General features: G+C 37.5%; 3 protein-coding genes across 5 annotated transcripts in view; 2 read left to right on the top strand and 1 right to left on the bottom strand.

Moving 5' to 3' along the window:
- Nucleotides 1-12,296, top strand: part of evpla (envoplakin a) — a 68,604-nt gene extending 56,308 nt beyond the window's left edge. Inside the window, exons 14-22 of the mRNA XM_081380285.1 lie at nt 5,912-6,084; nt 6,318-6,496; nt 6,583-6,721; nt 7,015-7,208; nt 7,357-7,507; nt 7,611-7,694; nt 7,860-7,967; nt 8,046-8,138; nt 8,305-12,296. Coding sequence (XP_081236411.1) covers nt 5,912-6,084; nt 6,318-6,496; nt 6,583-6,721; nt 7,015-7,208; nt 7,357-7,507; nt 7,611-7,694; nt 7,860-7,967; nt 8,046-8,138; nt 8,305-11,643 — 4,460 coding nt within the window. The 3' untranslated portion in view covers nt 11,644-12,296. The remainder of the gene's footprint in view (nt 1-5,911; nt 6,085-6,317; nt 6,497-6,582; nt 6,722-7,014; nt 7,209-7,356; nt 7,508-7,610; nt 7,695-7,859; nt 7,968-8,045; nt 8,139-8,304) is intronic.
- The window catches only part of ten1 (TEN1 subunit of CST complex), a 41,740-nt gene extending 27,602 nt beyond the window's left edge, over nt 1-14,138 (bottom strand). Inside the window, exons 1-3 of one of the 2 annotated variants that reach the window (XM_081380288.1) lie at nt 13,914-14,138; nt 13,154-13,311; nt 12,858-12,998 (exon numbers count right to left, since the gene is read on the bottom strand). In XM_081380288.1, the coding sequence (XP_081236414.1) occupies nt 12,880-12,998; nt 13,154-13,311; nt 13,914-14,002 (366 nt within the window). In that variant the 5' untranslated portion in view covers nt 14,003-14,138 and the 3' untranslated portion in view covers nt 12,858-12,879. Of the gene's footprint in view, nt 1-12,363; nt 12,999-13,153; nt 13,312-13,913 lie in introns of those variants that run through there. The other variant, XM_081380287.1, reaches the window with a different exon arrangement.
- A 647-nt stretch (nt 14,139-14,785) lies between these two features.
- The window catches only part of acox1 (acyl-CoA oxidase 1, palmitoyl), a 37,471-nt gene continuing 25,850 nt past the window's right edge, over nt 14,786-26,406 (top strand). Inside the window, exons 1-9 of one of the 2 annotated variants that reach the window (XM_081381602.1) lie at nt 14,786-15,024; nt 15,768-15,927; nt 18,672-18,832; nt 19,931-20,038; nt 20,154-20,273; nt 21,392-21,507; nt 21,903-22,072; nt 22,285-22,447; nt 22,597-22,787. In XM_081381602.1, the coding sequence (XP_081237728.1) occupies nt 14,916-15,024; nt 15,768-15,927; nt 18,672-18,832; nt 19,931-20,038; nt 20,154-20,273; nt 21,392-21,507; nt 21,903-22,072; nt 22,285-22,447; nt 22,597-22,787 (1,298 nt within the window). In that variant the 5' untranslated portion in view covers nt 14,786-14,915. Of the gene's footprint in view, nt 15,025-15,767; nt 15,928-16,892; nt 17,054-18,671; nt 18,833-19,930; nt 20,039-20,153; nt 20,274-21,391; nt 21,508-21,902; nt 22,073-22,284; nt 22,448-22,596; nt 22,788-26,406 lie in introns of both variants that reach the window. The other variant, XM_081381603.1, reaches the window with a different exon arrangement.

Genomic DNA, 26,406 nt, shown 5'->3' with positions numbered 1-26,406 from the left:
AACAGTAATATTGTGAAATATTATTCCAATTTAAAACAGCTGTTTTCAATTTTTAAATATTTTACATAGTAATTCATTTCTGTGATCAAAGTTGAGTTTTCAGCATCATTACTCCAGTCTTCAGTGTCACATGATCCTTCAGAAATCATACTAATATGATGATTGATGCTCAATAAATATTCATTATTATTTTCAATGTTGAAAACAGTTGTGTACAGATTTTTTTTTTCAAAATGCTTTGATGAATGTAAAGTTCAAAAGAACAGCATATATTTCAAATATATATATTTTTAACATTATAAATGTCTTTACTGTAACTGTTGATCAGTTTAACTCATCCTTCATAAATAAAAGTACTGATTTATTTTATTTATTTCCCCCAAAAATAAAATTTTAATTATTACTAACCCAAAACTTTTGAGCGGTAGTGTTTAACGTTACAAAAGCTTTAGATTTCAGATAAATGCTGTTCTTTTGAACTTTCTATTCATCAAAGACTGTACACAACTGTTTTCGACATTTAAAATAATAATGAATGTTTCTTGAGTATCAATCATCATATTAGAATAATTTCTGAAGGATCATGTGACAGTGACGACTGGAGTAATGATGCTGAAAACTCAGCTTTGATCACAGGAATAAATAACAGTTTAAAATATATTAAAATAGAAAGCAGCTGTTTTAAATTGGAATAATATTTTACAATATTACTGTTTTTGTTTGTATTTTTAATCAAATAAATGCAGCCTTGGTGAGCAGAAGAAACTTCTCTGTTATGTGCGCGCCACAGACTGCACGCACGTCCGCTTAGAGTTCCGCCTTTTGCCTTCCGTCAATATTACGTTATTAGAAAAATATTTTTTTAGAAAATCGATTTTTTGACATTTGTGAATCGATTCAGAATCGTGACGCATCGCGATGCATCTAAGAATACATTTTTTCTCCCACCCCTAGATTTCATACAACAGGTTAATAAACAGTTACAATTAAGTCACTTACATTTTAGATGCAATGTTGACTGTTTTTGTTCTGTTTCAGCAGCGAAAATAGTTAAACAAAGATCACGGCAGAACCATCACGCATCACGTGTTTTCTCATAACTGAACGATTCAGCATTTTTAACGAATCGGTTGACTCAAAGATTGAATGATCAATCCATAAACATCTGTCTTAATCATGATCGACTCATTCGAACGAATCGTTTGAACGAATGAATCAATGACTCGCTTATTAAGATGGATGCCTGGCGACACCTAATGGCGGTTTAGTGTTGTTTAAAAGCATCATTCTTTCCCACATGTGTGTGATTTGTGTGTGCAACATTATCATTATTTTTCTTTCACTATTATATTAGCGATTTAAAAGCACTCATTCGTGTCACACGTCGATTAACCGGTGGGAAAATATCCTCAGACACATACCTAATAAATGTATATTTAAATACAATATTGGCCTACCTGGTAAAAAGTTTTATATACTATTTTGATGTCCTTTTGGACACAAGAGGGCAGTATAGCCCTATGTTTGCTTTTTTGTTGAACCAAATAGCACTAAATAGCCTGTTTTAACTTTTTCATTCTTCTTGAATTGCAAAAACAGAATAAAATGGGTTTAGTTGTGATATTTGTATACTTTTATATAGAAATAAATGGTATATAATTACATTTTTAGAAGATTTTTAGTGTTTCCTTTTTGGACATTATTTAATCCCTCGCCATAGCAAAACCGTTTGAGATATTTATTATCCATTCACAATTTAGCATATTTAATGTAGTTTCATCATGTTGAAAAAGTTTGGTACGAATAAAATAAATAGTTTAAGAGGAGTGGCTAAAAATTCAGAGGCTGATTTTGCAAAAAAATTCACATTCAGACCAAAATATCTGACTTCCTGATGGCCAGAGCTATTGAATGTAAATTAGAAAGTTGTCCGGCTTGATGAGAACAATATACAAACTATTTTTTCTTTACTGTAGTTAAAACTAACCCCCCCACTTTTGTCAAAAGCATGTTGAAAGTGACACACTTCCTGCTGCCAGTTGGTGGCGCTATAACTTTGACTCACAATAGCTACATCCATCTGATCGGCCTCTTACCACGAACACACTGCTGAAGTTTCATCAAGATCAGTTAATGTATGCAGAAGTTATTCCACTTCCGTGTTTCTCTTTTCTCGCCATAAATTCGATTCCTCGCCACAGCCAAACCGTTCGAGATATCAAAAATCCGTCCGCAATTTAGCATCCTCAAAGTCTTGACTACATGCACACCGAGTTTGAAGGGGACACAGTGAATTTTCTAGGAGGAGTATTTCACATTCCACAGCAAGTGTTTTCCAAACAACCCATAATAGCCGACTTCCTGATGGGCTGGCGTAAAACTTGACGGGGGTAAAGTTGTTCGGCCCGATGAGATCTATATGTGTACCGAGTTTCATATTAATTCATGCGAGCGTGTTTGATATATGGATCAAGTTTTAGAACCCCGTTCAAGGGGGCGCTGTTGAGCCCCCCTGCCACGCCCGGGTACCAGCTTCAGCCCGGCCCTGATGGCCGTGGGTTCTGACCTGTGTGCAAAGTTTCAAGAGTTTTTGAGCACGTTAAGGACCCCAAAAGCCCCTGAAACCTTGATTAACAATATAAAAGCAATAGTCAAACCCCCCCCCCCCTCCCCTCACACACACACAGACACAGAGAGAGGGAGAGAAAATTCTTCAGAAAATCCACATTCAAACCAAAATATCTCTCTTCCTGTTGGTCGGAGATGGTTCATGTAAATTAGAAAGTTGTCCGTGTTGATGAGAACAATACACATACCAAGTTTTGCATACTACACATACTTCGCCCTTTCAGGGCTTGGGCCCTAATAATAATAATAATAATAATAATAATCCTACCGAAAACAATAGGGCCTTCGCCCTTTCAGGGCTTGGGCCCTAATAATAATAATCCTACCGAAAACAATAGGGCTCTGCGCCCTTTCAGGGCTTGGGCCCTAATAAATAATCCTACCGAAAACAATAGGGCCTTCGCCCTTTCAGGGCTTGGGCCCTAATAATAATAATCCTAACGAAAACAATAATAATCCTAACGAAAACAATAGGGCCTTCGCCCTTTCAGGGCTTGGGCCCTAATAATAATAGAAAAAAATAATCCTACCGAAAACAATAGGGCCTTCGCCCTTTCAGGGCTTGGGCCCTAATAATAATAATCCTACCGGAAACAATAGGGCCTTTGCCCTTTCAGGGCTTGGGCCCTAATAATCCTACCGAAAACAATAGGGCCTTCGCCCTTTCAGGGCTTGGGCCCTAATAATAATAATCCTACCGGAAACAATAGGGCCTTCGCCCTTTCAGGGCTTGGGCCCTAATAATCCTACCGAAAACAATAGGGCCTTCGCCCTTCCAGGGCTTGGGCCCTAATAATAATAAATAATCCTACCGGAAACAATAGGGCCTTCGCCCTTTCAGGGCTTGGGCCCTAAAAATAATCCTACCGAAAACAATAGGGCCTTCGCCCTTTCAGGGCTTGGGCCCTAATAATCCTACCGAAAACAATAGGGCCTTTGCCCTTTCAGGGCTTGGGCCCTAAAAATAATAATAATAATAATCCTACCGAAAACAATAGGGCCTTCGCCCTTTCAGGGCTTGGGCCCTAATAATCCTTACGAAAACAATAGGGCCTTCGCTCTTTCAGGGCTTGGGCCCTAATAATCCTTACGGAAACAATAGGGCCTTCGCCCTTTCAGGGCTTGGGCCCTAATAAACAATAATCCTACCGAAAACAATAGGGCCTTCGCCCTTTCAGGGCTTGGGCCCTAATAATAAACAATAATCCTACCGAAAACAATAGGGCCTTCGCCCTTTCAGGGCTTGGGCCCTAATAATAATAATAATAATAATAATAATAATAATCCTTACGAAAACAATAGGGCCTTCGCCCTTTCAGGGCTTGGGCCCTAATAAATAATCCTACCGAAAACAATAGGGCTTTCGCCCTTTCAGGGCTTGGGCCCTAAATAATAATCCTAACGAAAACAATAGGGCCTTCGCCCTTTCAGGGCTTGGGCCCTAATAATCCTTACGAAAACAATAGGGCCTTCGCTCTTTCAGGGCTTGGGCCCTAATAATCCTCACGAAAACAATAGGGCCTTCGCCCTTTCAGGGCTTGGGCCCTAATAAACAATAATCCCACCGAAAACAATAGGGCCTTCGCCCTTTCAGGGCTTGGGCCCTAATAATCCTACCGGAAACAATAGGGCCTTCGCCCTTTCAGGGCTTGGGCCCTAATAAACAATAATCCTACCGAAAACAATAGGGCCTTCGCCCTTTCAGGGCTTGGGCCCTAATAATAAACAACAATCCTACCGAAAACAATAGGGCCTTCGCCCTTTCAGGGCTTGGGCCCTAATAATAATTATAATAATAATAATAATAATAATAATAATAATAATCCTTACGAAAACAATAGGGCCTTCGCCCTTTCAGGGCTTGGGCCCTAATAAATAATCCTACCGAAAACAATAGGGCTTTCGCCCTTTCAGGGCTTGGGCCCTAAATAATAATCCTAACGAAAACAATAGGGCCTTCGCCCTTTCAGGGCTTGGGCCCTAATAATCCTAACGAAAACAATAGGGCCCTAATAATATAATTATAATATAAAATAACAATAGGGCCCTAATAATAATAAACAGAGCAATTCCAAGAAGGTCCTCACACCATCGGTGCTCGGGCCCTAAATAAAGAGTAGCACCTCACTGCAGTACACGAGATCCAGGGGTCGGAGTTGGATCCAGATCTAAGGGGTGGAGATTGGTAGGTTTAGGGGTGGGTTTAGGGATCAGGGGGTGGAGATGGGTAGGTTTAGGGGTGGGTTTATGGATCAGGGGGTGGAGATGGGTAGGTTTAGGTATATGTAAGGTGGGAGGAGTTGGATCTGGATCCAACTCCTCCCCCTGGATTTTGTGTTCTGCAGTGAGAACCATCTCAAAATAAAAGCAAATAGTAAGAATTAAAGAAAATAACCGGACAATTCAACTGCATTATTTATTCATGCCGCAATGCATGCTGGGAGTCATAGACAATTTTTGTACTATGCTGGTACCCAGCATGCATTGCAGTATGACACTTTTGATTGTCACCATCATGACAGTTTTGGGTATGAAATAGCCTTTACATTTGCCAAAAATAGAACTTTTGATTATTTGTTATTAAAGATCAAACAAGCAAGCCCAGCCCAGATAAAAAAAAGTAATGCAAAAGTAACGTAACGCATTACTTTCTATTAAAAGTAACTAAGTAAAGCAATTAATTACTTAGGGAGTAACACAATATTGTAATGCATTACTTTTAAAAGTAAGTTTCCCCAACGCTGGGAATGACAGATAAAGATTGTACTGCATGTTATTTTGCTCAAAAGCATGATATACTTAAGTCACACTAACAATTATGCTTTTAACCACGTCACTTTGCAATGTTTGCTAATGTTTGTTGGAATTATAGTTGTGGCAAACACAGAATCATTAAACTATGTAGGAAACAATGGAACTAAATAATGCTTTTGAAAAAAGCACCCCAGTTCAGCCTATTCACAATCATAGTGGACAATTTTGTAAAGAATGAAATACAATTGAGAAGCCATATTTAAATTTGCTTGCCTAAAAAGAAATCCAGCCTATACCCCAGCATTCAGTTTGAGTTAAGTGCAAATCAAATATTATTCAATAAACTATTAAAAGTGTGTGTTTCTTGTTGGGGTCAAATCCCCTAGTTTGGTTATTTTTGAAAACACTGTAGACAATTAAAAAGGGTGATCATGTATGTGGTGCTCATGAAACAACTAGGAAGCACTTTTAACATATGTACTGAATTTACCTCTGACATAATAAATCAGTGTCATATTTGTTGTTGTAGTTCCTGCTCCAAGAGCCGAGGAGAACTCCAAAGCTGTAGAGCTGGCTAGCCTTCTAAACCAAATAGATAAAGATCTAGCTCAAGCTGAGATGGACACTCTGAGCAGTCTAAGAGCCCCACTGAACCGCACTGACCCTGCCACAGACCTCGCTAAACGTCTGAAGGAGCAAGAGGTGAGAAATGCTTTAGACATCTAGTAGAGATAAGCTTCCTTGCTAAGAGATAAACCGCCTGGGTTTATACTGTCAAATAAGACAAAGTGCAGGAATGAACTACTCAACCAGGTTATTGACTGTTGATAACTCGATGCAAGATAACTGATAACTGATTCAACAACCTTAAGCAAAAGTTTTGGAAAAATGGGCCAGTAGGTGCTGCTTATATAAGATTTTTCTTCTCTAAACAGAGAACAACTACCGCTCTCCAGCAGCTGGAAAAACAGAGAGCTGCAGCCCAAAAGGACCTGGAACCTCTACTTTCAAAGGATTCTAATGGGCCAACCTCTTCTACTATATCCCAAAAACGCAGTGATGCCAAAATCAAACAAGACAGTCTAGCTGCTCTCATTGATCTCTACAAAAAGAAGTACGTACAATTACAAGTCTATTTATTTAGGAAATTGAAGAAAGAATTCTAGATGTTGCAACTCTGTTGTCTCTTTTTAACACTAGGGTAAATGCTTCTATGGTTTTGGAGAGACAGCTTACAAAGATGGACAGCACTGTCTCAGGATTTGAGAAACAGCTCACTGATGATGGTGTCATCCCAGATAAACCTAGTGCCATTCAGACCAGTACCCAGGAGATTCAAGTAAAGACATTATTCATTCTTAGTTTAGTAGAATGTAATTATGTCGCCACTTCTAATGTGTGAATCACAAACCTGGACTACATACCCAGAGTTATGACATCAAAGTATTCCTATATTATCTATCTAAATTTTACTTATGGTAAAAATGTTCCTTTTTAAATTTGCAACCTGTGTATTTTCCAACAAACCATGGTATTTGTTTTTTTTTAAATGCATTTAAAGTCATACAATTGCACATAACCAGTAGGGTACTAAAATGTTATGCACAACAAAATATATTGTCATTCATCCAGAGTTTGAGAAAAGACGTTGCTGGTGCTCAAAGTGAGATGCAAAAGCTTAGCGAGGACCTAGAGGCACTTAAGAAGCTATGCAGTTCACTTCAGCAGGGTTACCAGGAGTATTGTCCTGATATACGCAGACATGAAGCAGAAGTGAAGAATCTTCAAAGCCGATATGCTAATGTGAGCAACCAGCTAAATAAAAGGTGAGTTCTATACACTTACTCATGCTAAAAATGTAATCTGAAAGGCATTAAATTAGTTTAATGTGGTGCTGCTTAGATATACCTTCTCTTTTCTGCAATGAGCTGAACAAAAAAATGTGTTACTTAAAACGTTTTTATATTTCCTTAGAGAGAGGCTTTTGCAAGAGGCTAACACAAAACACCAGGACTTCCAGAATGTGAGCCAATCACTGAGCTCCTTCTTAAATAATCTACCTAAAAACAAGATTAACCCCGAAGATGATTTGACTCAAGTCAATGCCAAGCAGAACTCTCAGAAGGTTAGATCTGTAGACTACATCAGACAATATGTAAAATAAATGATCTGATTAAAAAAAAATAAAAATAAAAAACACTATGTGGTTGTTTTCTTTTACTCAAAAGAGGGTGATAGAGGATATAAAGAGGAAAGGTGATGACATGGACAGGGTGGTTGATCTCTCCAAGGATCTCCAAAATACTCTCAAAGTAAGTCAAATGTTTGGGCTACAGTAAATGCATGTATCCAGAATCACACACCAAATATAACTTTTTATTTAAATGGGGTATAAAACTGTGAAAAACCTTTAATGATAAAATTATTATTAAGTTATATATACTGTGTAAATTGTATACTGCATTTATTTTGGGCAGGAATATGAGATGAATTGTGATAAGTACAAAGCTACTCTTGATGACACACCTGTGACAAATGCTAAAAGGCTACACACCACCACCCTAGCTAGTACTGTTGCAAACCAGGTGAGTTATTTGAAATGTAAAACATGAGAAATTTTAATATTAACTAAATACTTAATTCCGTATTCTGTTTTGCTACAGGAGAAGGATCTTACAAAACATTATGCTGAAACAGCTGCTGAGAGTGACCAGTTACTCAACCAGATGAACTTCGCAAAGAGCATCATGGCTGAGGTGCAAATGAGAGATCAACAGTTTTCATATTTTACCACTAATCAAAAAGCTTAATTTGTATTATACTGCAATTAATTTTATCTTTGTTATGAAGAGCAAATAATCCTGTGACTCTTCAAAGTGATCACCTTTGAAATATTAACTGGTCTTACTTCCATTTACACAGAATGTGGTAAAAGTAAATGCCGTACAACAGCAACAGGTGCAACAAAAAGCCTCTGACGACACTGAAGCTCTGCAGAAAGAATTAAAGGAGGAAATTGCCAAAAATGCCAATGCAGAGAATAGCCTGAGTAGCATCAAGAACAGATATTTATCTCTGAAGAGTCGAAGAGGTGTAGAGCGAGTGGAGGAGAAAGAAGTTCTACAGTATTACCGTGACCCAAAACTTGAGTCCAATTTGGAGGACTTTCTAAAAAAGATTCACGAAGAAGCACTGAAACGCACCAAAACACAAAGTGAAATTGAGGTACTGACTAGAAAGATCACTAGCCTAGAAAGTGAACTTAAGAACACTAAACCCAAGCTAGTCACAAGAGAGGTGACGGAGGTAGAGAAAGACCCCCAGCTGGATGTAGAAGCATCAAACATTCGAGAAAAAATAAGCAAACTGAGAAGTGAACTTAGAAATAAAGAGCAAGAGAAGGTTTACTTGCAATCAGAGATGACAATTTTGGAGCAAAAGAAGCAAATCATAAAAGAGAAGGTGGTGCAAAGGGAAGTGGTAAGACAGGAGAAAGATCCAACAATGTTGAAGGCAGTTAGGACATTTGAGATGGATATCTCAGATGAAGGTGAGAGGTGCAAGTCACTGAAGAGTGAAATCTCCCAAACCAGAAGCCAGATCAATTCTATAGAGAGGCTCATCCCAACTTTAGAGCCAAAAGTTGTCACCAAGGAGGTGAAAAGGGTTGAGCAGGACCCTGTACTCATAAGTGAGTCTAAAGGGCTTCTGACTTCAATAGAAGAAGTGAGAAATGAGAACAAAAGTCTCTTGACTGAGCTTAGTAACCTTCAGTCACACTATGTTCAAATACAACAGATGAATCCCAAAGTGGAAGTCAAAGAAATCATAAATGAGAAATTCAGGGTGGCACCTGAGACAGAGGCAGAGATGCAACGCTTGAGATGGGAGCTTCAAGACAGTAGCAGGCAGGGCTCAGACTTTGAGAGACAAATTAGTATTGTGAAAACAGAGCTTGGTGCTCTGCATTCACAGAAACCCAAAGTTGAGTATAAGGAAGTAGTTCAGGAGGTTGTAAAAGAGGAAAGAAGTCCAGAGAATTTAAGAGAAATACAGAGGCTCTCAGATCAAGTATATTCCCTGCAAAAAACCTACAGTACTTTGCAGGATGAGCTTATCCGTCTTAGAAAAGACAGGGATGAGTGGAAGACTGAAAAGTCAAAGGTTGAGACCAAGATTGTTACAAAAGATGTAACTAAGTATGTTGATGACCCACTTCTGGAGAAGGAGGCAGATCGTCTCAGGAGAGAGATCCGTGAGGAAACTCAGAGGCGAAGAACTATAGAGGAAATGGTATTTGATCTTCAGAATAAATACATTCAGCTTGAGAGACAAAAACCAGAGGAAAAAGTAGTAGTGCAAGAGGTGGTGCGTCTACAAAAGGACCCAAGACAGATCCTTGATCATGATAGGCTAGGAAGGAGTCTAGATGAAGAAGTGAAGAATCGTAGAAAATTTGAGTTAGAGGTGCAGCAGATGAGAGCACTCATAGAAGACAAGGAGATAATCATAAGGAGCAGTGATGAAAGGCAAAAAAAGATACAGGTGGAAACTGAGCTGAGACAAATTAAATCTAGGATCCATGAGCTAGAAACTGCCCCACCACCTATTGAAGAGAACATAGTCATAGAGGAAGTTCTGAAAGTTGAGAGGGATCCAAAATTAGACAAACTGACCAATGGTCTTCGGACAGACATGGATAAGGAGAGCAGTGACATTATGCGCTTAGATAGAGACATCAGGAAAATTACATTCGAGATAGAAATCTTGCATCGAGAGAAATCGGTTGAGAAGACCATCTATAAAGAGGTTGTTCGTGTAGAGAAAGATCAAGCAGTGGAAGCAGAACGGTCCCGCCTTAGAGAACTGTTACAACAGGAGAAAAATGCCAGACGAGACCTTGAGGATGAACTCCATCGTCTAGATGAGAAACTGCAGCGACAAGCAAGCAAAAGAACTACCACATCCCTGGAGGAGACCAACCTGATTCATGATCGGGACAAGCTGCAAAGAGAAAAAGAAAACCTCCAGAGAGAGCTAAGAACTTTGGAATCTGAAAGACAAAATATCAGCATCTCATTCCACCAGCAGTCTAGGCTGATGAGTGAAAGAAATCAAATGAATAGGCATAGAAGCATTAAAATGGAATCAGATGTTCAAAGGCTAGAAAGGGAGATCCTGGAAGAGAAGGACACAATTCACAAGCGAGATAACATAATCAGGGAGCTAAAGAACAGTTTGAGGAAGGAGGATTCCTCAGAGACTCGCACTAAGGAAGTCAACGTCTCCACAAAGATTAGCATCTTGGACCCTAACACTGGTAAAGACATGTCACCATATGATGCCTACATGCGAGGCTTCCTCGATCGCAGCCAGTACATGCAATTACAGGAACTGGAGTGTGACTGGGAGGAAACCACCACAATGGGACCTGATGGTGAGATTTCTGTTTTGCAAGATCGCAAGAGTGGCAATCAGTACTCAATCAAAAATGCACTAAAAGAAGGCAGGGTGACTAAATACCAACTACAACAGTACAAGGATGGCAAAATGTCCATCTCAGAGTTTGCTCTTCTTGTGGCTGGTGAAACAAAATCTAGGTTGTACACCCCAGTTACCAGCCAACCAACTCAGCTCAATGAAGAGTTCCCCATCTGCGGATTGTATGATGTACACACTGATTCATGTCTAAATGTGCGCAGTGCCATGGGTCGAAAGATGATTGACACCAACACTGCCCAAAAGCTTCTTGAAGCACAGGCAGCCACTGGTGGCATCGTGGACATCAGCAACAGCACAAAATATTCTGTCCACAAAGCAGCTGATCGAGGTCTGATTGAGTCCAGTCAACTACAACGGTTACTAAATGCTCAGAAGGCCTTTACTGGAGTTGAAGACCCTGTGACTAAAGAGCGTCTGTCAGTCGGAGAAGCTGTACAGAAAGGGTGGATGCCCAAAGAGAATGCCATGAGATACATGGAGGCACAATTTCTGACAGGTGGGTTAGTCAACCCCAACAAAGCAGGAAGAGTTAACATTGTGGATGCTGTCAGCTCTAAGATGATTGACAGTACAATGATGAGAGAGCTTCAGGAAGAGATCAACTATGCAAAAGAGCTGATTGATCCCATCACAAAGGAGAAGATCAACTACAAGCAGGCTTTGGCTCGTTGTAAGACAGACCGAATCTCAGGTCTTCCTATGCTTCCTGCTTCCTCAAAAGATTCTGCCTATGCTTCCCCATATTTCCCTCATACATAGACACTCATAGTCTACATAAGTTTACAAAATTGATAATGCATTCAAGTTTCTGCATTGTCGACCATTTCTCATTGGCTAAGATGAAAATATTATATTTCACACAAAAAACAGTCAAGTCCTGGACCAGTTTATAATTTCAAGTGTTTAGTGGGTGTGTTGATTCAATTGGTTCAAGTTCAATCTGCAACACCAGGAAAAATAGAATAAGATTTTACTGATTTTAAGATAATTAATGCATAATAATAAACATGTTTAGAGATGACAAAAAAAAAATGTACTTTAAATTTGAAAGTAATACGTAATCTGATCTGTACTGTACTTGTAATACAACTTATTGTAAATCTCAGGTGCTATAAAATCTCTAAAATTTAAACACATTACTAACATTAGTTAAATTTAACTAAGAGTCATTTAAAAATCTCAGCTGATGAGATGCTTATGTTTACTTCATTTTTACAGTATGTAATGGGGCAGAATAGTAACACAGAGCAAAGGGAATATTTATCAAAAAAGCTAACATGTTATGCATGTTTTATTTGCATGGTATGATGGGCCAGAAGAGCAATTTCTGATTTAAAATTATTAAACTTTTAATTATTTATGTCTTTACCATTCTCTTTCCTTTCTAATACTGCTAAAATTAAAAATGCAACAAATGATTTCTGTCTTTTTTGTTTCTATTTTATTCTACTAAATGAAGTCAACACACAAAGAGTGGTATTAAATGTATTATTTGCAGGCATATCATTTTATTAAGCAGAACACAAACAGTGATATTTCTTTGTAATTGTGCTAAATGTATTATTTAGTTATTTTTAAAATACATTTTAAAAGTGTTTCTTTCTAAATAAACAGAGGTATAGTGTTTGACCTACCCCCTGCACTAGACATCAAATATACAGAGGGTATGGTATCAAAGTTCGGAACAAATACCATATATTATATAGCAATACAGAGAGCCATTTACCTCTGCTATAACCTCTGAATATTTTACTTGCTTATTTGTAAAATAATTTAAAAGTAGATTTATTTTTACATTTAGCTAATGATAATCAATCAATTTACATCTACTTTGTGTAAAAATCCAACTGACAATCCTATGCTTTTGAGAGGTTGATACAAAGTCACACATTCTCAAATTGTACAAAAACACATTGATAAATAGTTCTCAGTTGATCACATTACACAGGATATTTATGTATGAGGGCTCTCACAGCAGGGAGCTTGCGCATTCATCTAAGTCTCTCTCTCCTTAAAGAAGCGTCTCTGTTCCACAATGGCCTGTTGCATTAGTGCAAGGTCTACTCCATCAACACAAGTCAAAGCACGGGCATGCAGTATAACTCCACTTAATCCTGAAAGCAGAAGCAACAGAAAAATACTGGTTAAAACATCCAGTCTGGTAAAACATACAGACATTCTGAATACAAACAACAAAACTGCCTCTAGATTTAGGCTACACTGAGTAGGCAGAAACTTGTTTTAATCATATTGTCTTCTTCAAACTCACCATCAGTCTTTTCAATTTCGCCAAGGACAAAATACTGAGCTCCAAGTATAGGCTGGAAAGGTTCAACAAGTGTTGTTTGTACAGACACGTGGCACTGTGCAGAAGACTGCTGACCACTTAGAACAGCTTTGGACTCTTCTGGCACGTAACTTGTAAGTCTAGATGGAAAGATGGACACAAGCTAATTTTTTTTTTTTTTTTTACTTTTTATTTTTCCAAGTGAAGGATATACATAATGATGATTTACTAGGCAATTATGACAAAAGAGCTAAGAAACAAGGAAGAGCTGGATCCAATCGCAGTACTTTAATATAGCCTTCATATAGCCTAATAACAAAGGTACAAAAAAAAACAAGAAAAGTAAACTAAGCTCACAACAAAACAACCAAAACAGACAAGGCTTGACACTAACTAACATAAACATGTTTCCCTAATATTTGGAGAGGCTCCAACACCAAACGTTATCTTACTAATTTTGGATTCTGGTTCTATGCGTCTGTTTTGCATAGTTATATCGAAGGCTCAATTTAGTTACATCCTAAAATACATGCTCTATAAACATCTTTTTCAACATAGGCTGCAATGATATGTTTTACAAAACAACTAACGTTAATAAATGTAACCTACATTTTTAGTCAAAAATACGGTAGTTCGCAGCACTTCTCGGAATATATTAGGCAGTTACACTAAAGATATAATGGGGTTACATGAATAAAAATCGCACCTAAACATTTCTGACAACTTTAACAAGTGGACCGACCTGCCAAACGTTCGCACTGACGCACCATCTTTCACCAGGTCTGTGTTGATCTCCAAAGGAAAGTAAAACGTGGCTGGAGGAGGCAGCATATCAGTTTAGTATGCATATAGACACTCACTTGGGTCATTAGAAATTAAGAGTATTTTGGTTACTTCACACTTCTCTCCATTACGACTACAGTTGTGTTCGACATCGGCTGCGCCTGCATGTAACTGATCGCCGAGGGAGGAGCTGAAAACGGAACGTGAAGTCAGACACTTTCTGCTTCCCGTAGTAACGCTCGCGTACTTTACCACAGCTGAAGTGAAATAAATACAGTATTTGTCAAATACACAGATGTTTCGGAGACATTTTAATTCAATACTTTATGTACTGCTCAATACAGCGTCTGTTTGCACAAGTTTCTGTTTTGTGCATTTCACAATGAGTTTCTTTCCTATACAAATGCCCTAAAAATTATGAAAATTAAAAACTTTCTGTTACAATAGAAGAATATGACTTCCCCGTGGTCCTTACATAGACTGTAAAAAATAAATAAACATACATTCAGTATATAACAAATATGTTACAACATGTATAAATATCGGTGTTTTTTTTTGTATTTGCTTATGTTTTATTATATCATTATTTATTTTTGTGTTGTGAACGCTTTACTTTTTTTAACATTTATGGAAAGGCAAAAGGGGCGTAACTCATATTAAAACGGCTTTCATACCCAAGCAGGAATTGTGAATTTTTATTTATTTATTTATTTTAATGAACAACGATCACAGGGGATAATAGTGATTCTTGTGCCTTGCCGTAAAACACCAAGCGCTTAGAGAGGGTCACGCCCAGTGAGTTATCAGAGCTCTATTGGCCAACACACAACTGACGTAGAAATTGCCCGCCTTCCAGGAAGTAACAAATTCCACTAGGCCAGAGTTGAAACGTTATACAACATCAATAAAAGTACACAAAGCAGAAGCCACTTCGTCCAAAAGAAAGTCCAACGGAGCAGTCATGAATCCTGATATTAGCCGTGAACGTGAAAATGCATCTTTTAACCTGGAGATCCTTACGAATATTCTGGACGGTGGTGCAGAAAAGACTCGCAGGAGGAGAGAAATAGGTCAGCTGTGATCAGAATTGTCTGATATATCATCTGCACTTATTTATTGATTTATTTTATAATAATTATTATTTTAAATAATATTAAAATGATGCAGTTGTTTGGCCAATTTTTTATTATTATTATAAAAAGCTTTGGTAGCTATTGTAATGGCATGTAGTTTTGCTTTTAGTCTTTTTATGTGCCTTCTGTGGCTGGGTTGACTTGACTCATGACTTGATTGTTCTCATGCACTGAGCTTGAGTCTCCAGTCATGTCTTGTCCATACTCCTGTGTCATAAACAAAAAAAGCAAAACACTTAAATCGAAAAACTGTTAACTCTAAATCTTAACATAAATAACTCTTAAAAATAATTCCTTATAAGGGCAGAAACATACAAATGTCTCGAAATTATTTATTGCTATTTTCCCAACAAAACAATTTTCATATTTGTCATTTCTCATGAAGATTACCCGTATACCATTCAGATAAGAGAAACATTTCATTTATCTTGAGGTCAGTGGCCCTCTCACTGATGCCATGCTACTTTGAGGTGATTCTTATATCAAGTCATTTGACCTGAGTATTTGCAGGGACCCCCATTTCATTATCATAATTTTGCTCTCTTTCTCTTTTTTTTTGTGTGTGTGTCATAAATCTGGAACCTAGCCTCTTAAATCTCTCTGTATCCATGTAAATAAATAACCTGTACAGTGTACAGTTTATCACCTATCACCTATATTGCTTTATTTTTCTTCCCTAGAGTCTTTGGTCATTAGTGATCCAGACTTCCAGCATGAAGACCTGAACTTCCTCTCCCGCAGTGTGAGATATGATGCAGCAGTGCGTAAGAGTGCTCAGATGATTCTGAAACTTAGGGAATATGGTATCTCTGATCCAGAGGAGATTTACTCCTACAAGAGGTATGCATATTTGTCATGATTCAAGAAACTCTCTCTCGGTTATGATATATATGGTAGAGTGAATTATTCAGGTTGATTGGGACACATTTTGCCATTGAGATACCTGGGAAAATGTGTCGCAATCAACCTGAAATCACCCTATATGGAATATGTTTATAAGATACATTTGAGTTGTAAAGTTCATATAAAATGATAACAGACTAGTCAAAATGTTCGTCTACTCATCTACTAGTCTACTCATTCCTTATCATTACAATTTTTCCACTCTTTAAATTCATGGTCTTAACAAATATGAAAGTAAGTTACTCCTTCACGAGGGCCCTGGTGTCTTTGCCACCTTTGTTTCAGAATCTCTGTAATCGAATGACATGTCATGTATAAAAATCATACATGACATGTCATTCGATTACAGAGATGCTGAGTGCTCACATTGCTGAAAGAATAGATTTTCCTGCATTTGGAGTAAAAATGTCCTGTTTATTTTTCTAATTATTATTATTAGTTTTTTTAATGAATAGAAATCTTGTAAATGTGCATTAAGAAATTTGTCACATTACAATATTTAGTTATCTTTCTCCAAAGGCAAATGCAAGTTCCAATGTGTTTAAAGAGACAGCCTGAGCAAAGGTCTCCGATTAAAAGTGTGTCAAAGGCAACTGAAGCAAGAGCTACCAACTCCACCCATATTCTCAAACTGAATTAGCAGAAGGAAATTAAACTGGTTATTATTCACATTTAGGTGATTCAGACATGCTTGAAAGTTAACTTTTAATACACATTTAGCACAATGAAAATAGTTGAGTTAGCATCAATCAGTGCAGCCACTGTTGACTGTTAATTAATCATTCAAATCAGTTCTGTATAAACATGTACATATCTTTGCCTTTATAAAATTGTAAATTTCTTCAACTAAATATCTACATGTTTCTCGAGTTGAAGTTTTATACGTGTCTTCCATCCTGCAGTGTTGCGAAGGGTGTGTATCAAGAGCCCTTTGGTGTCCATTATGTCATGTTCATACCCACCTTAAACAGCCAGTGCACTACTGAACAGCGCAAAAAATGGATCCCATTAGCTGAGTCATTCCATATCTTAGGCACCTATGCTCAGACAGAGCTTGGGCACGGTCAGTCTCTCTCTCTCCCAGATAATTAAGGAAAATGTACTTTCTTTGTTTAGACCAAAATGAAAATGTTGTCATTTTGGGGTTTAGAGTTAACAGTACATACAGTTAAGCATGACCCTTGCAGGTGTTGACAGCTCAGTATGGTCATATTCTCAGATTTATGGTCTCCTAAAGTATAATGAATTGTTAGCTGGCTATAGTCACTCAATACCAGAAAATAAGTACTCCTGATTTAACCTAGTTTTCACCTTTCATTAAAACATTTTCCATCCCATTCTGTATGTATTAGTCCACTTTTCAAAAACATATTTTCATCCTGACCTTATTAGCATACAAACATTAAGGAAAAAGGATTGCACGTCAACCACGGCCTGTAATGTTTATTTTGATGGCTAAGTCTGGTCCAGCTTTTTAGTTTGAAATCTGTCACGTGCCTGTTATATGGTAGTTATACATCCTGTTTTGTACTGTATATGTTTAAATTAAATGCATTATTTAGATTTTTTTGTCCTACAAAATGTATTAGTTTTATTAATTAAAACTCTAATTTTAGTAGGAATGTGAGATAGTACGTTTGTAAGAAAGAAGATGCAGCAGGCAGGCATTGAGAGAGTAATGGCTTCTTTGTGCTGAAGTGTCAGTTAGAGGGAGGAAATGTATCTGCTGGGAATATGGGACAAACAGGTCACCCTATTGTTTCTCTCTTGAAAGTAATATTTTTGAGAGAGGCGTTTACTATTTTCTCCTCAACATAAAAATATTTAGGTGATTTGAAATATATTATTGAAACAATCTTGAGAAACAGCTTTGGATATTTAGTTCTTTCCCCGTTTAAGTACCCATGTCCCATGGGTGCTATATTGGTTTTTGTCTGTTGCTTACATAGAAATGGACACTTTTGTAGATGTTTTTCTTTCCATTTTCCTTATCCTCAGTTATTCATACCATAAGTGCCATGTTTTTAAGATGCATTGTGTTGTCGAGTAATGTAGAAAAGCTATTTCAACATCCAGCTCTATCTGTTTTTGAACACGAGTGAATCCTGTATGAATGGCCCCTTAGTCTGCAACATAAATGCTGTTTTGCCTTTTGCTAGATAAACAAGGATGCAGCCTAAATACCTTTTTTTTTAATGTGCCGCTGCTTTAAAAAAAAAAAAATTAACTATTCGAGTAAACTTGTTATATCTTATGCATGGTTTTATCCATTCTTTGAAATTGTATTTATTGCCATTGAAGAGCTTCTGTTTTAAGGAAGTTTGTGCAGTTATTTTTACAGCTGTAAAATATTGTTGTTTTTATTATTATAATTGATTTGCAATAGTGTAATCATTAATCATTATTAAATCTGATGTTTAATCAGCATCTGCACGACCTGCTTAAAATGATTTCTATCCTTTTTTGTAATTTTCTGTCTATCATCTTTTTATCCCATCCATATTCGTCTACATTCATACACGTTCTTACTCTACTCTTCTGACATTTCTCCTTTTCATTCTTAACACCCCCTTGTTTGATTCTCAACACATATTCCACCTTTCTACTTGCCTTTCCATTTCTTTCTTATACCTTTTTTTTCTTTAAATACTCCGCTCACTTTGACCCTTGCCCTATCAAAGCTGTGTGCACCGAGGGCGTCCAGAACCCCTTGATCTGCACTTGGGCATGTTCCTGCCGACGCTGTTGAACCAATCCTCACCTGAACAACTGGAAGCTTTCTTCATGCCAGCATGGAACCTGAAGATTATTGGCACCTACGCACAGACTGAGATGGGGCACGGTAACAAATCTGGCAACCTACCTGCACGCACATTTCTATACTTATAAATCTTAGAAAGGTATTATACATTTTTCCAGATTTTGTAGAAATTTTGTTACTGCATCCTCTCTGTTACTGCATTATGTGGACAGTATTTTATAGCTATCATAATGGCAAGAAAAGGGAAAATATCAAAGAAAGACAGACTGAGATAAAGGATGGTTCCTAATTGTATGACACCAATGATGCATATCCACCTGCAGAGCCATGCATGACAGCAGTTTCTAACCAGCAGTGCCAGGCCAGCAGTCTCAGACTAGAAGTTTGGGTAGAGACTCACTCAATGCCTAACTCCACCACTAACCCTAACCTCACTGAGGCTATATGCTTTGTCTTAACTTCCATCTTGATACAGCTGGCTCGGTGGTTTGTATAGCTCTGCGGCACTGCTGTTGGATACTGTCGACACTAACTTCTAAACATGGAGCTGGAAGCTTAATGGTCTAGGGTTCTTTTGTTGGATCCATAGTCAGTGGCACCCTGAACCAAAAGCAATGGCCAGCACATTACATTCTCCTAATGTAAACTCCATCTATCTGATTTGGGGATGAACTTGGCAGAAAGGTGTTAACAAAGCAACCTACAAGTGCAATAAATAGTTTGATAGCCATTTTAGAATCAATGCCACTGGTGTGTTTTGCTGTTGTCTGGTAAAGATAGCCGATTGACTCTCTAATTGATTATTTCTAATATGCTTTATTTTCAAAGTAAACTGAATTTCTTTATAAAATCTGAAAAATTAGGTTTTCAGAAAAATTGAGAGTGAGTTAGTGAGTAAAGAGTATTTATTTTTCTTGCTGTCAAACACCTACAAGGGTTGCCTTAACAATGCTATTAGAACTTTTAAACTTAAAGATTATGAATACTGTTACATACTGAACCACTAAGGGGATTAGAGCTTGTTAATTTGCTCAGTCCTAGATATTTGTTTAAATAATAGGCAATACTTGACTTTGAAGCTGCATGAAGTATGCATGAATTTCACTTTGATTTATTCGTAAATCTGTAATATGTAGTTACAGTTGTCTGTGATATGTCACATGTATAATATCCTTCTAGGTACACATATTCGTGCTCTTGAAACCACTGCTACTTACGACCCTTCCACCCAAGAGTTTGTTTTGAACAGTCCAACAATCTCCTCTATTAAATGGTGGCCAGGTGGATGTGAGTAAGCCCTGCTCAAATCACACAATTTTATGTCAAATATAAAATGGCACTGTGTACAACTGATTACATAACATGCTTTTTTAAATTATTAATTTACTCTCTGTCTTTCTAGTGGGTAAAACCTCAAATCATGCTATAGTCCTGGCTCAGCTGTACACACAGGGCAAGTGTCATGGCCTACATGCCTTCATCACACCCATTCGCAGTATGAAGACACACATGCCACTGCCAGGTACAGAACCTTGAGTTGGTGTATGTCCCTAAAAGTTGTGATGATATATAGAGAGATACAGAATGGAGCATGTGTGTGAGGTTTTGGTTGTTTTTTGGTATGGTATTATATGACTATAAGACTGTTTAGATCAGGGGTGACAAGCTCAGTTCCTCGAGGGCCACAGTCCTGCAGAGTTTATTAAATGCACCTTATCAAGCTAATCAAGTTCTTTAGGTATGGTTGTTGGAGGAAGGAACTAAACTCTGCAGGAATGTGGACTGCCAGGAGCAGAGTTTGGCACCCCTAGTTTAGAAGGACTGCAGTTGTTGTTACACAGTCACCAGATTATGGAATGATTGCTTTATCTTGTCACAATTATATGCCACTTTGCAATTTTACAATCACTTGTTGCCTTCCAAAAATGGGAATTGTACATCAATTCGTACACCAATGAAATGCAGTTTTTTTTCTTGTTAATTGTTGCGCTGTGTAACTGGACCAAAAACCTTACACTGATTCATCTTACACTGAGCCTATGCAATAGTGCATTTTTAAAAATATTGTTTCAAATTATTGGATTTTAAAGCCAAGTTACACTGTTATGGCAACAACTAAAAAAGGACAGTCCAATAACTTATACATGGTGATTTGTTGGATTTGCAAGAGGTAGGGGTGGTGGCAAAAAGTTGCTAATTCTACAAATGTATAAAGAAATAAAAAATAAAAATAAATTCTCGAAGGACCCAACACTCCATTAACTTTGCTTAACTTGGTGAACTGAAAAGAAAAATCACACCCTTAGCTCTTTCTAGTCAAATGCCTAAATATAAACTTGACAGTACCACATGGGAAACGTTACAGTAACTGACAAAAAAAATGAAAACGAGACACTCCAGCAGTTAAAGAAAAGCTGAATGAAACTCTTTGTTTATTTTTTAAGTTTTCCGCAGTATCTTGTTGTAATAGACTTTTCATTTAGATATTATTTAAGTCATTCTGTCCAAAATGAATTTTTATTTACAATTTGACAGCCCGATATTTTGATGCTTAGACATTTGTCTAGTAATATGATTTGTACACAAAATGTAGTCTTCAGTAATTAAGCCATTGTTTTTGTATCTGTTGTGTTTGAACAGGTGTGGTGGTCGGTGATATTGGCCCCAAATTTGGTTTTGATGAGGTTGATAATGGCTACTTGAAACTGGAAAATGTCAGGATTCCACGTGAGAATATGCTGATGAAGTATGCCAAGGTGAGCATATCCTGCTCACACAGAAAGATAAAAAGGTTACAACAATTGTGTTTTTGCTTGTGTTTAGAGTTTATAAGCAAAATCAAGGAAGATTTTAAATAGTTTATAATTATGTGTGCTCATTTATATTGAGTGGATTCCAAAAGACTAGACAAAATCTAATCTAAACTAAAGACCAGACTAATTTAATACTGGAAATAAACAGAATTGTAGGATTTTGAAAAGCAACAAAATGTTATGTCAAAAGGAATAAATAATATAAAAAAGAATAAGAAAGATTCTGAATTATTTTAAGATGTGTACTTTAACGGAAAAAAAATATATTATGAAGAAAACTCTGTTTCCACTGGGGCATTCTCAAATGTAATTGCTTTACTTGGTGTGTTCTTGTATAGGTTGAGCCAGACGGTACATATGTGAAGCCTCCTAGTGATAAGCTCACATATGGCACTATGGTGTTTATTCGCTCCATGATAGTGGGAGAGTCAGCACGAGCTCTCTCCAAGTCCTGCACCATTGCCATCCGTTACAGTGCAGTCCGACACCAGTCTGAACTACGCCCAGGGTGTCTCTCTCTCTCTGTCTCTGTCTCTCTGTCTCGTTCTCTCTCTGTCTCGTTCTCTCTCTCTCTGTCTCGTTCTCTCTCTCTCTGTCTCGTTCTCTCTCTCTCTCTGTCTCTCTCTCTCTCTCTCTGTCTCTCTCTCTCTAACAAATATTACAGAAATAAATAAACATTTCAAGGTGATTTTAAATTAACTTTTCATTTTTTTCTTTTAGAGAACCAGAGCCACAGATCTTGGACTATCAGACCCAGCAGTATAAACTATTTCCTCTGCTGGCCACTGCCTATGCCTTCCACTTTGTTGGGCAATACATGAGTAAAACATACCATCGCATCTCAGGAGACATTAATCAGGGTGACTTCAGTGAGCTTCCAGAAGTGAGCAGAAATATGTTATAAAAAAAGTTTGATATATGTGTTTATCTTTTTTTTTTTTTTTACATGTTTGTCTGTTTTGTAGCTCAATTTGAGTGTCTTTTATCTAATTTTTTAACGTTTTTTATTACTTCTCTTTATTCTTTCTATAGCTGCATGCTCTATCTGCAGGTCTGAAAGCTTTTACCACCTGGGCGACGAATGCAGGCATTGAGGTGTGTCGCATGTCATGTGGTGGACATGGTTACTCCCGCTGCAGCAGTTTACCTGACATCTATGTCACCTTTACACCGACCTGCACTTATGAGGGAGAAAATACAGTTATGATGCTGCAGACAGCTAGGTAAAAACACCTGTTTACATTTACTGTTTCAAACTGAAGTTGCAATGAATAAGTAAAATAGATTATGATAGATTATGATATATATCTGTAACTTCATGCAGTGATTTGGGCGGAATTTTTTTCGGACGCAGCCCAAGATCTTCTTCGCATTGAGCTTCTCTATTTATGCACTGTTTTGAATGACCAACGCAGCTGCGCCACATCTAGTGTGTTCAACTGGATAGGCTAACAAAAACATTAATATGTAACAACGACTCTTATCGCATTTCGAGCACAACTGATAAAGCTACCTGTCTGAAGTGAACACAAGTGAATCTGACTGCAGTAGATGTGAAAGATATGTATAAAAATGATGTTATTTAAGCCAGAGCAAATACCTGTGTTTACATCCTGTTTTCGGTTGAAGTCCAAAGTAGTCGATTGCCGAGTTCACGCGCATAGGTTTAGTTACCTATGATCACGCGCGTGAACTCGGCAATCGACTACTTTGGACTTCAACCGAAAACAGGATGTAAACACAGGTATTTGCTCTGGCTTAAATAACATCATTTTTATACATATCTTTCACATCTACTGCAGTCAGATTCACTTGTGTTCACTCTGAAGGAATCACTCACATTTTCTGTGCACTTGTAATGACACATCAAGGATGTTAAGAGGCTAAAAGCAGGTTTAAAACTTGCCCCATTGAAGTCAACAGGGTGCAAATTTTAAAAAGAGGATAACACGGTGTAGGCAACACCGATTTTTGTCGTTGTTCTCTGTATTGACAGCACTCCAAATGTACAAAAAAATTAGCTCAATGTTAAAATTGACCGGAGTTCTCCTTTAATAAAGGCCTTCTGAGGCAAACGATGAGTTTGTGTAAGAAAAATATTCATATTTAACACGTTACAAAGTAAAATTCTAGCTTCCGGCCAAACAGCCATATGCTGTCTACTTGCTCCTAAAGCGCAACTTACACTTGTGACATTGGAAGTAGTGTAGTGCGTCATGGCGTAGCGTAAATATCAGCAGTACATCACATTAATCTCATAAGTTGCGCTTTAGACTTAAGTCCAATCCGTATGTTCGTTTGGCCGGAATTTTACTTTATAAAGTTTTAAATGTGAATGTTTTTCTGACACAAACTCATCGCTTTGGTTCAGAAGGCCTTTATTAACCCCCGGTGCCGTGTGGAGTTCTTTTATAATGGATGGATGCACTTTTTTGAGCTTCAAACTGATGTTTGCAATCCACTGCCATTAACTCCGATTGTATTCGTCTGAAAGAAGAAAGTCATATACACCTAGGATGACTTGAGGGTGAGTAAATCATGGGGTAATTTTCATTTTAAAGTGAACTACTCCTTTAAAGGAGTGGTATATGGCCTTTTCACAAGATGTCAAATAAGTCTTTGATGTCCCCAGAGTGTGTATGTGAAGTTTTAGTTCAAAATACCCCACAGATATTTTTATATAGCATGTTAAAATTGAAAATTTTTGAGGGTGAGCAAAAATGCACCATTTTGTGTCTGTTCCTTTAAATGCAAATGAGCTGCTGCTCCCAGCACAGAGGGCGGAACTTCAACAGCTTGCACTCACACAGACATGCACTGAAAATTTCTAAAACTTTTAGCCTTTTATGTTCAAACCGGATTCAGACAATGATGGAGAGACTCAAGAAGGAGTGACAACATGTAGAATGCAACAGGACGTTTCTGAATGGTTAGTTGATGAATTTATGTGTAGTTATCTTCTAGTCATTGATTAGCATATTCTGTCTTGATAATCTATAAATTGTGTTCCGGGGGTGTGGTTTATGTAAATTTTAACGTTAGTGATGTCACTAACCCGGGAGGAATATCGTGTAGTCCCTACCAGCCATTTGTTTATAGTCCTTAAAAATCTATTTCTTTAAAAGCAAATATCTCCCTTTGCTTTGAACTTTGAGCATTGTAACGTTGCAGATGTTGATTATGCTCAAACAGCAATATTACACACTAACTAAAGTTAAAAAAGTTAAATTATAATCAACCACCCCTTTTAAGCCGTGTCTGTGAAACTGGAGGAAAGTTGGCTAATAAGAAGAGACTGGTGTCAGTACTGACATTAATATAGTTGTCACTCACTGAGTGAAGCAAGTAAACTCACACCATAACTACAAATATACTTTTTTGGCCACTGGTACTGTGTGTGCGGTAGCTAACAGTTTTGCACTTGCCTAGCCTAGCCCAGCCCACATTTGTGCATTTTGAGTGTAACAGAGGCTTGTATTAAAGAGTGAGAGACTGGTTTCAAGTGATGAGCCTGGTGCTTAGGGCATAATAGGAGTGACTGCTAATCAGAAACAATACAATGACTAATTTGACACACTGCTATGGAAGCTTATGGGTAGCAAATTTCAATTTGAGATGTAATATGCAAAATGACAATGCAATACGTAAAATGGCAATGCATTTCTGTATTTAAATTAAAATTTTCCAATACATTCGTGCAACGTTTGGTGCAAAATGAACGTGAAAATTCAATTATATAATTTACATTTGCCATTTCATACACTAGTTTTAATATGTAAATTTAATACATATTTTAACGCTTTATAAGTTGCAAAATTAAAATGAAAATGTATTACAGAAATGATTAGATATGTTTAACATGTTCAAGCAAAAACTGTAGCAAAATTGTAATTTAAATGTTATTTTTTCTTAATTGCATTTACACTCACAGTTAAGACACTTCCGACTGCATTTCCATTAAGTGTTCCGCAATGAATGTAGCAAAATTCAATGTGCAATTTGAAAATGCATTCTGAGCACGTGCCCGCCCCGCCCTGTCAATCACTGCGTGAAGTTGGCCCCGCCCCCAACCCAATGCAAAACGTCGGCAAAATAGGCTCAATCGTTTTTACTTCGTTTGTGCTGTATTTTTTGTTTGTTTGTGCTGCTTCTGTTTTTTAGATAGTAAAATAATATTTATAGGTCATTCTGATGTCACCCAGGCTGCCACATGCTCCAAATAAAATAGTCTCGTTCGGTTTATGCTGGTTTTGTTTGTGCTGCTTCAGTTTTTGAAATATTAGACCGAATTATAGACGATGATGTCACCAGCCCCCCGACCTGCTCCACATTCACCCAAAATAGTCTCATATGTTTTTGCTAATTTGCGCCGATAAACGTTTATTTTGTGCTGCTTCGGTTTCTTAAATATTAAAATAATATTTATTGGTCATTCTGAGGTCACTTAGCCCCCTACTGCTCCACATTCACCCAAAATAGTCTCGTTTGTTTGTGCGATCGTTTGTGCCGGTTAAAGTTTCGTGTGCTGCTTCGTTGTTTAAAATATTAGACACTGAATTATAGACGATGATGTCACCAGCCCTCGACCTGCTCCACATTCACCCAAAAAAGGCTAGGTCGATGAATTTGACTCGTCAGATTCCGTGACCCTGTGTATTAATACAAAGGGGATTCGCATGTCTGCCTCATATTTTATGATTATACAGCTGCATAAATGGAGATGGTCACACTTTTTATTTTTTTTTATTTTTCTTTTACCTTTATTTTACCAGGTAGGCCGATTGAGAACAAATTCTCATTTGCAACGGCGACCTAGCCAAGATAAGGCGAAAAATGTGCTAG

This window comes from Scardinius erythrophthalmus (assembly GCF_964197995.2).
Source record: "Scardinius erythrophthalmus genome assembly, chromosome: 12".
NCBI lineage: Eukaryota > Metazoa > Chordata > Actinopteri > Cypriniformes > Leuciscidae > Scardinius > Scardinius erythrophthalmus.
The sequence above is the reverse complement of the archived record's forward strand: the minus strand, read 5'-3'. Positions and strand labels throughout refer to the sequence as shown.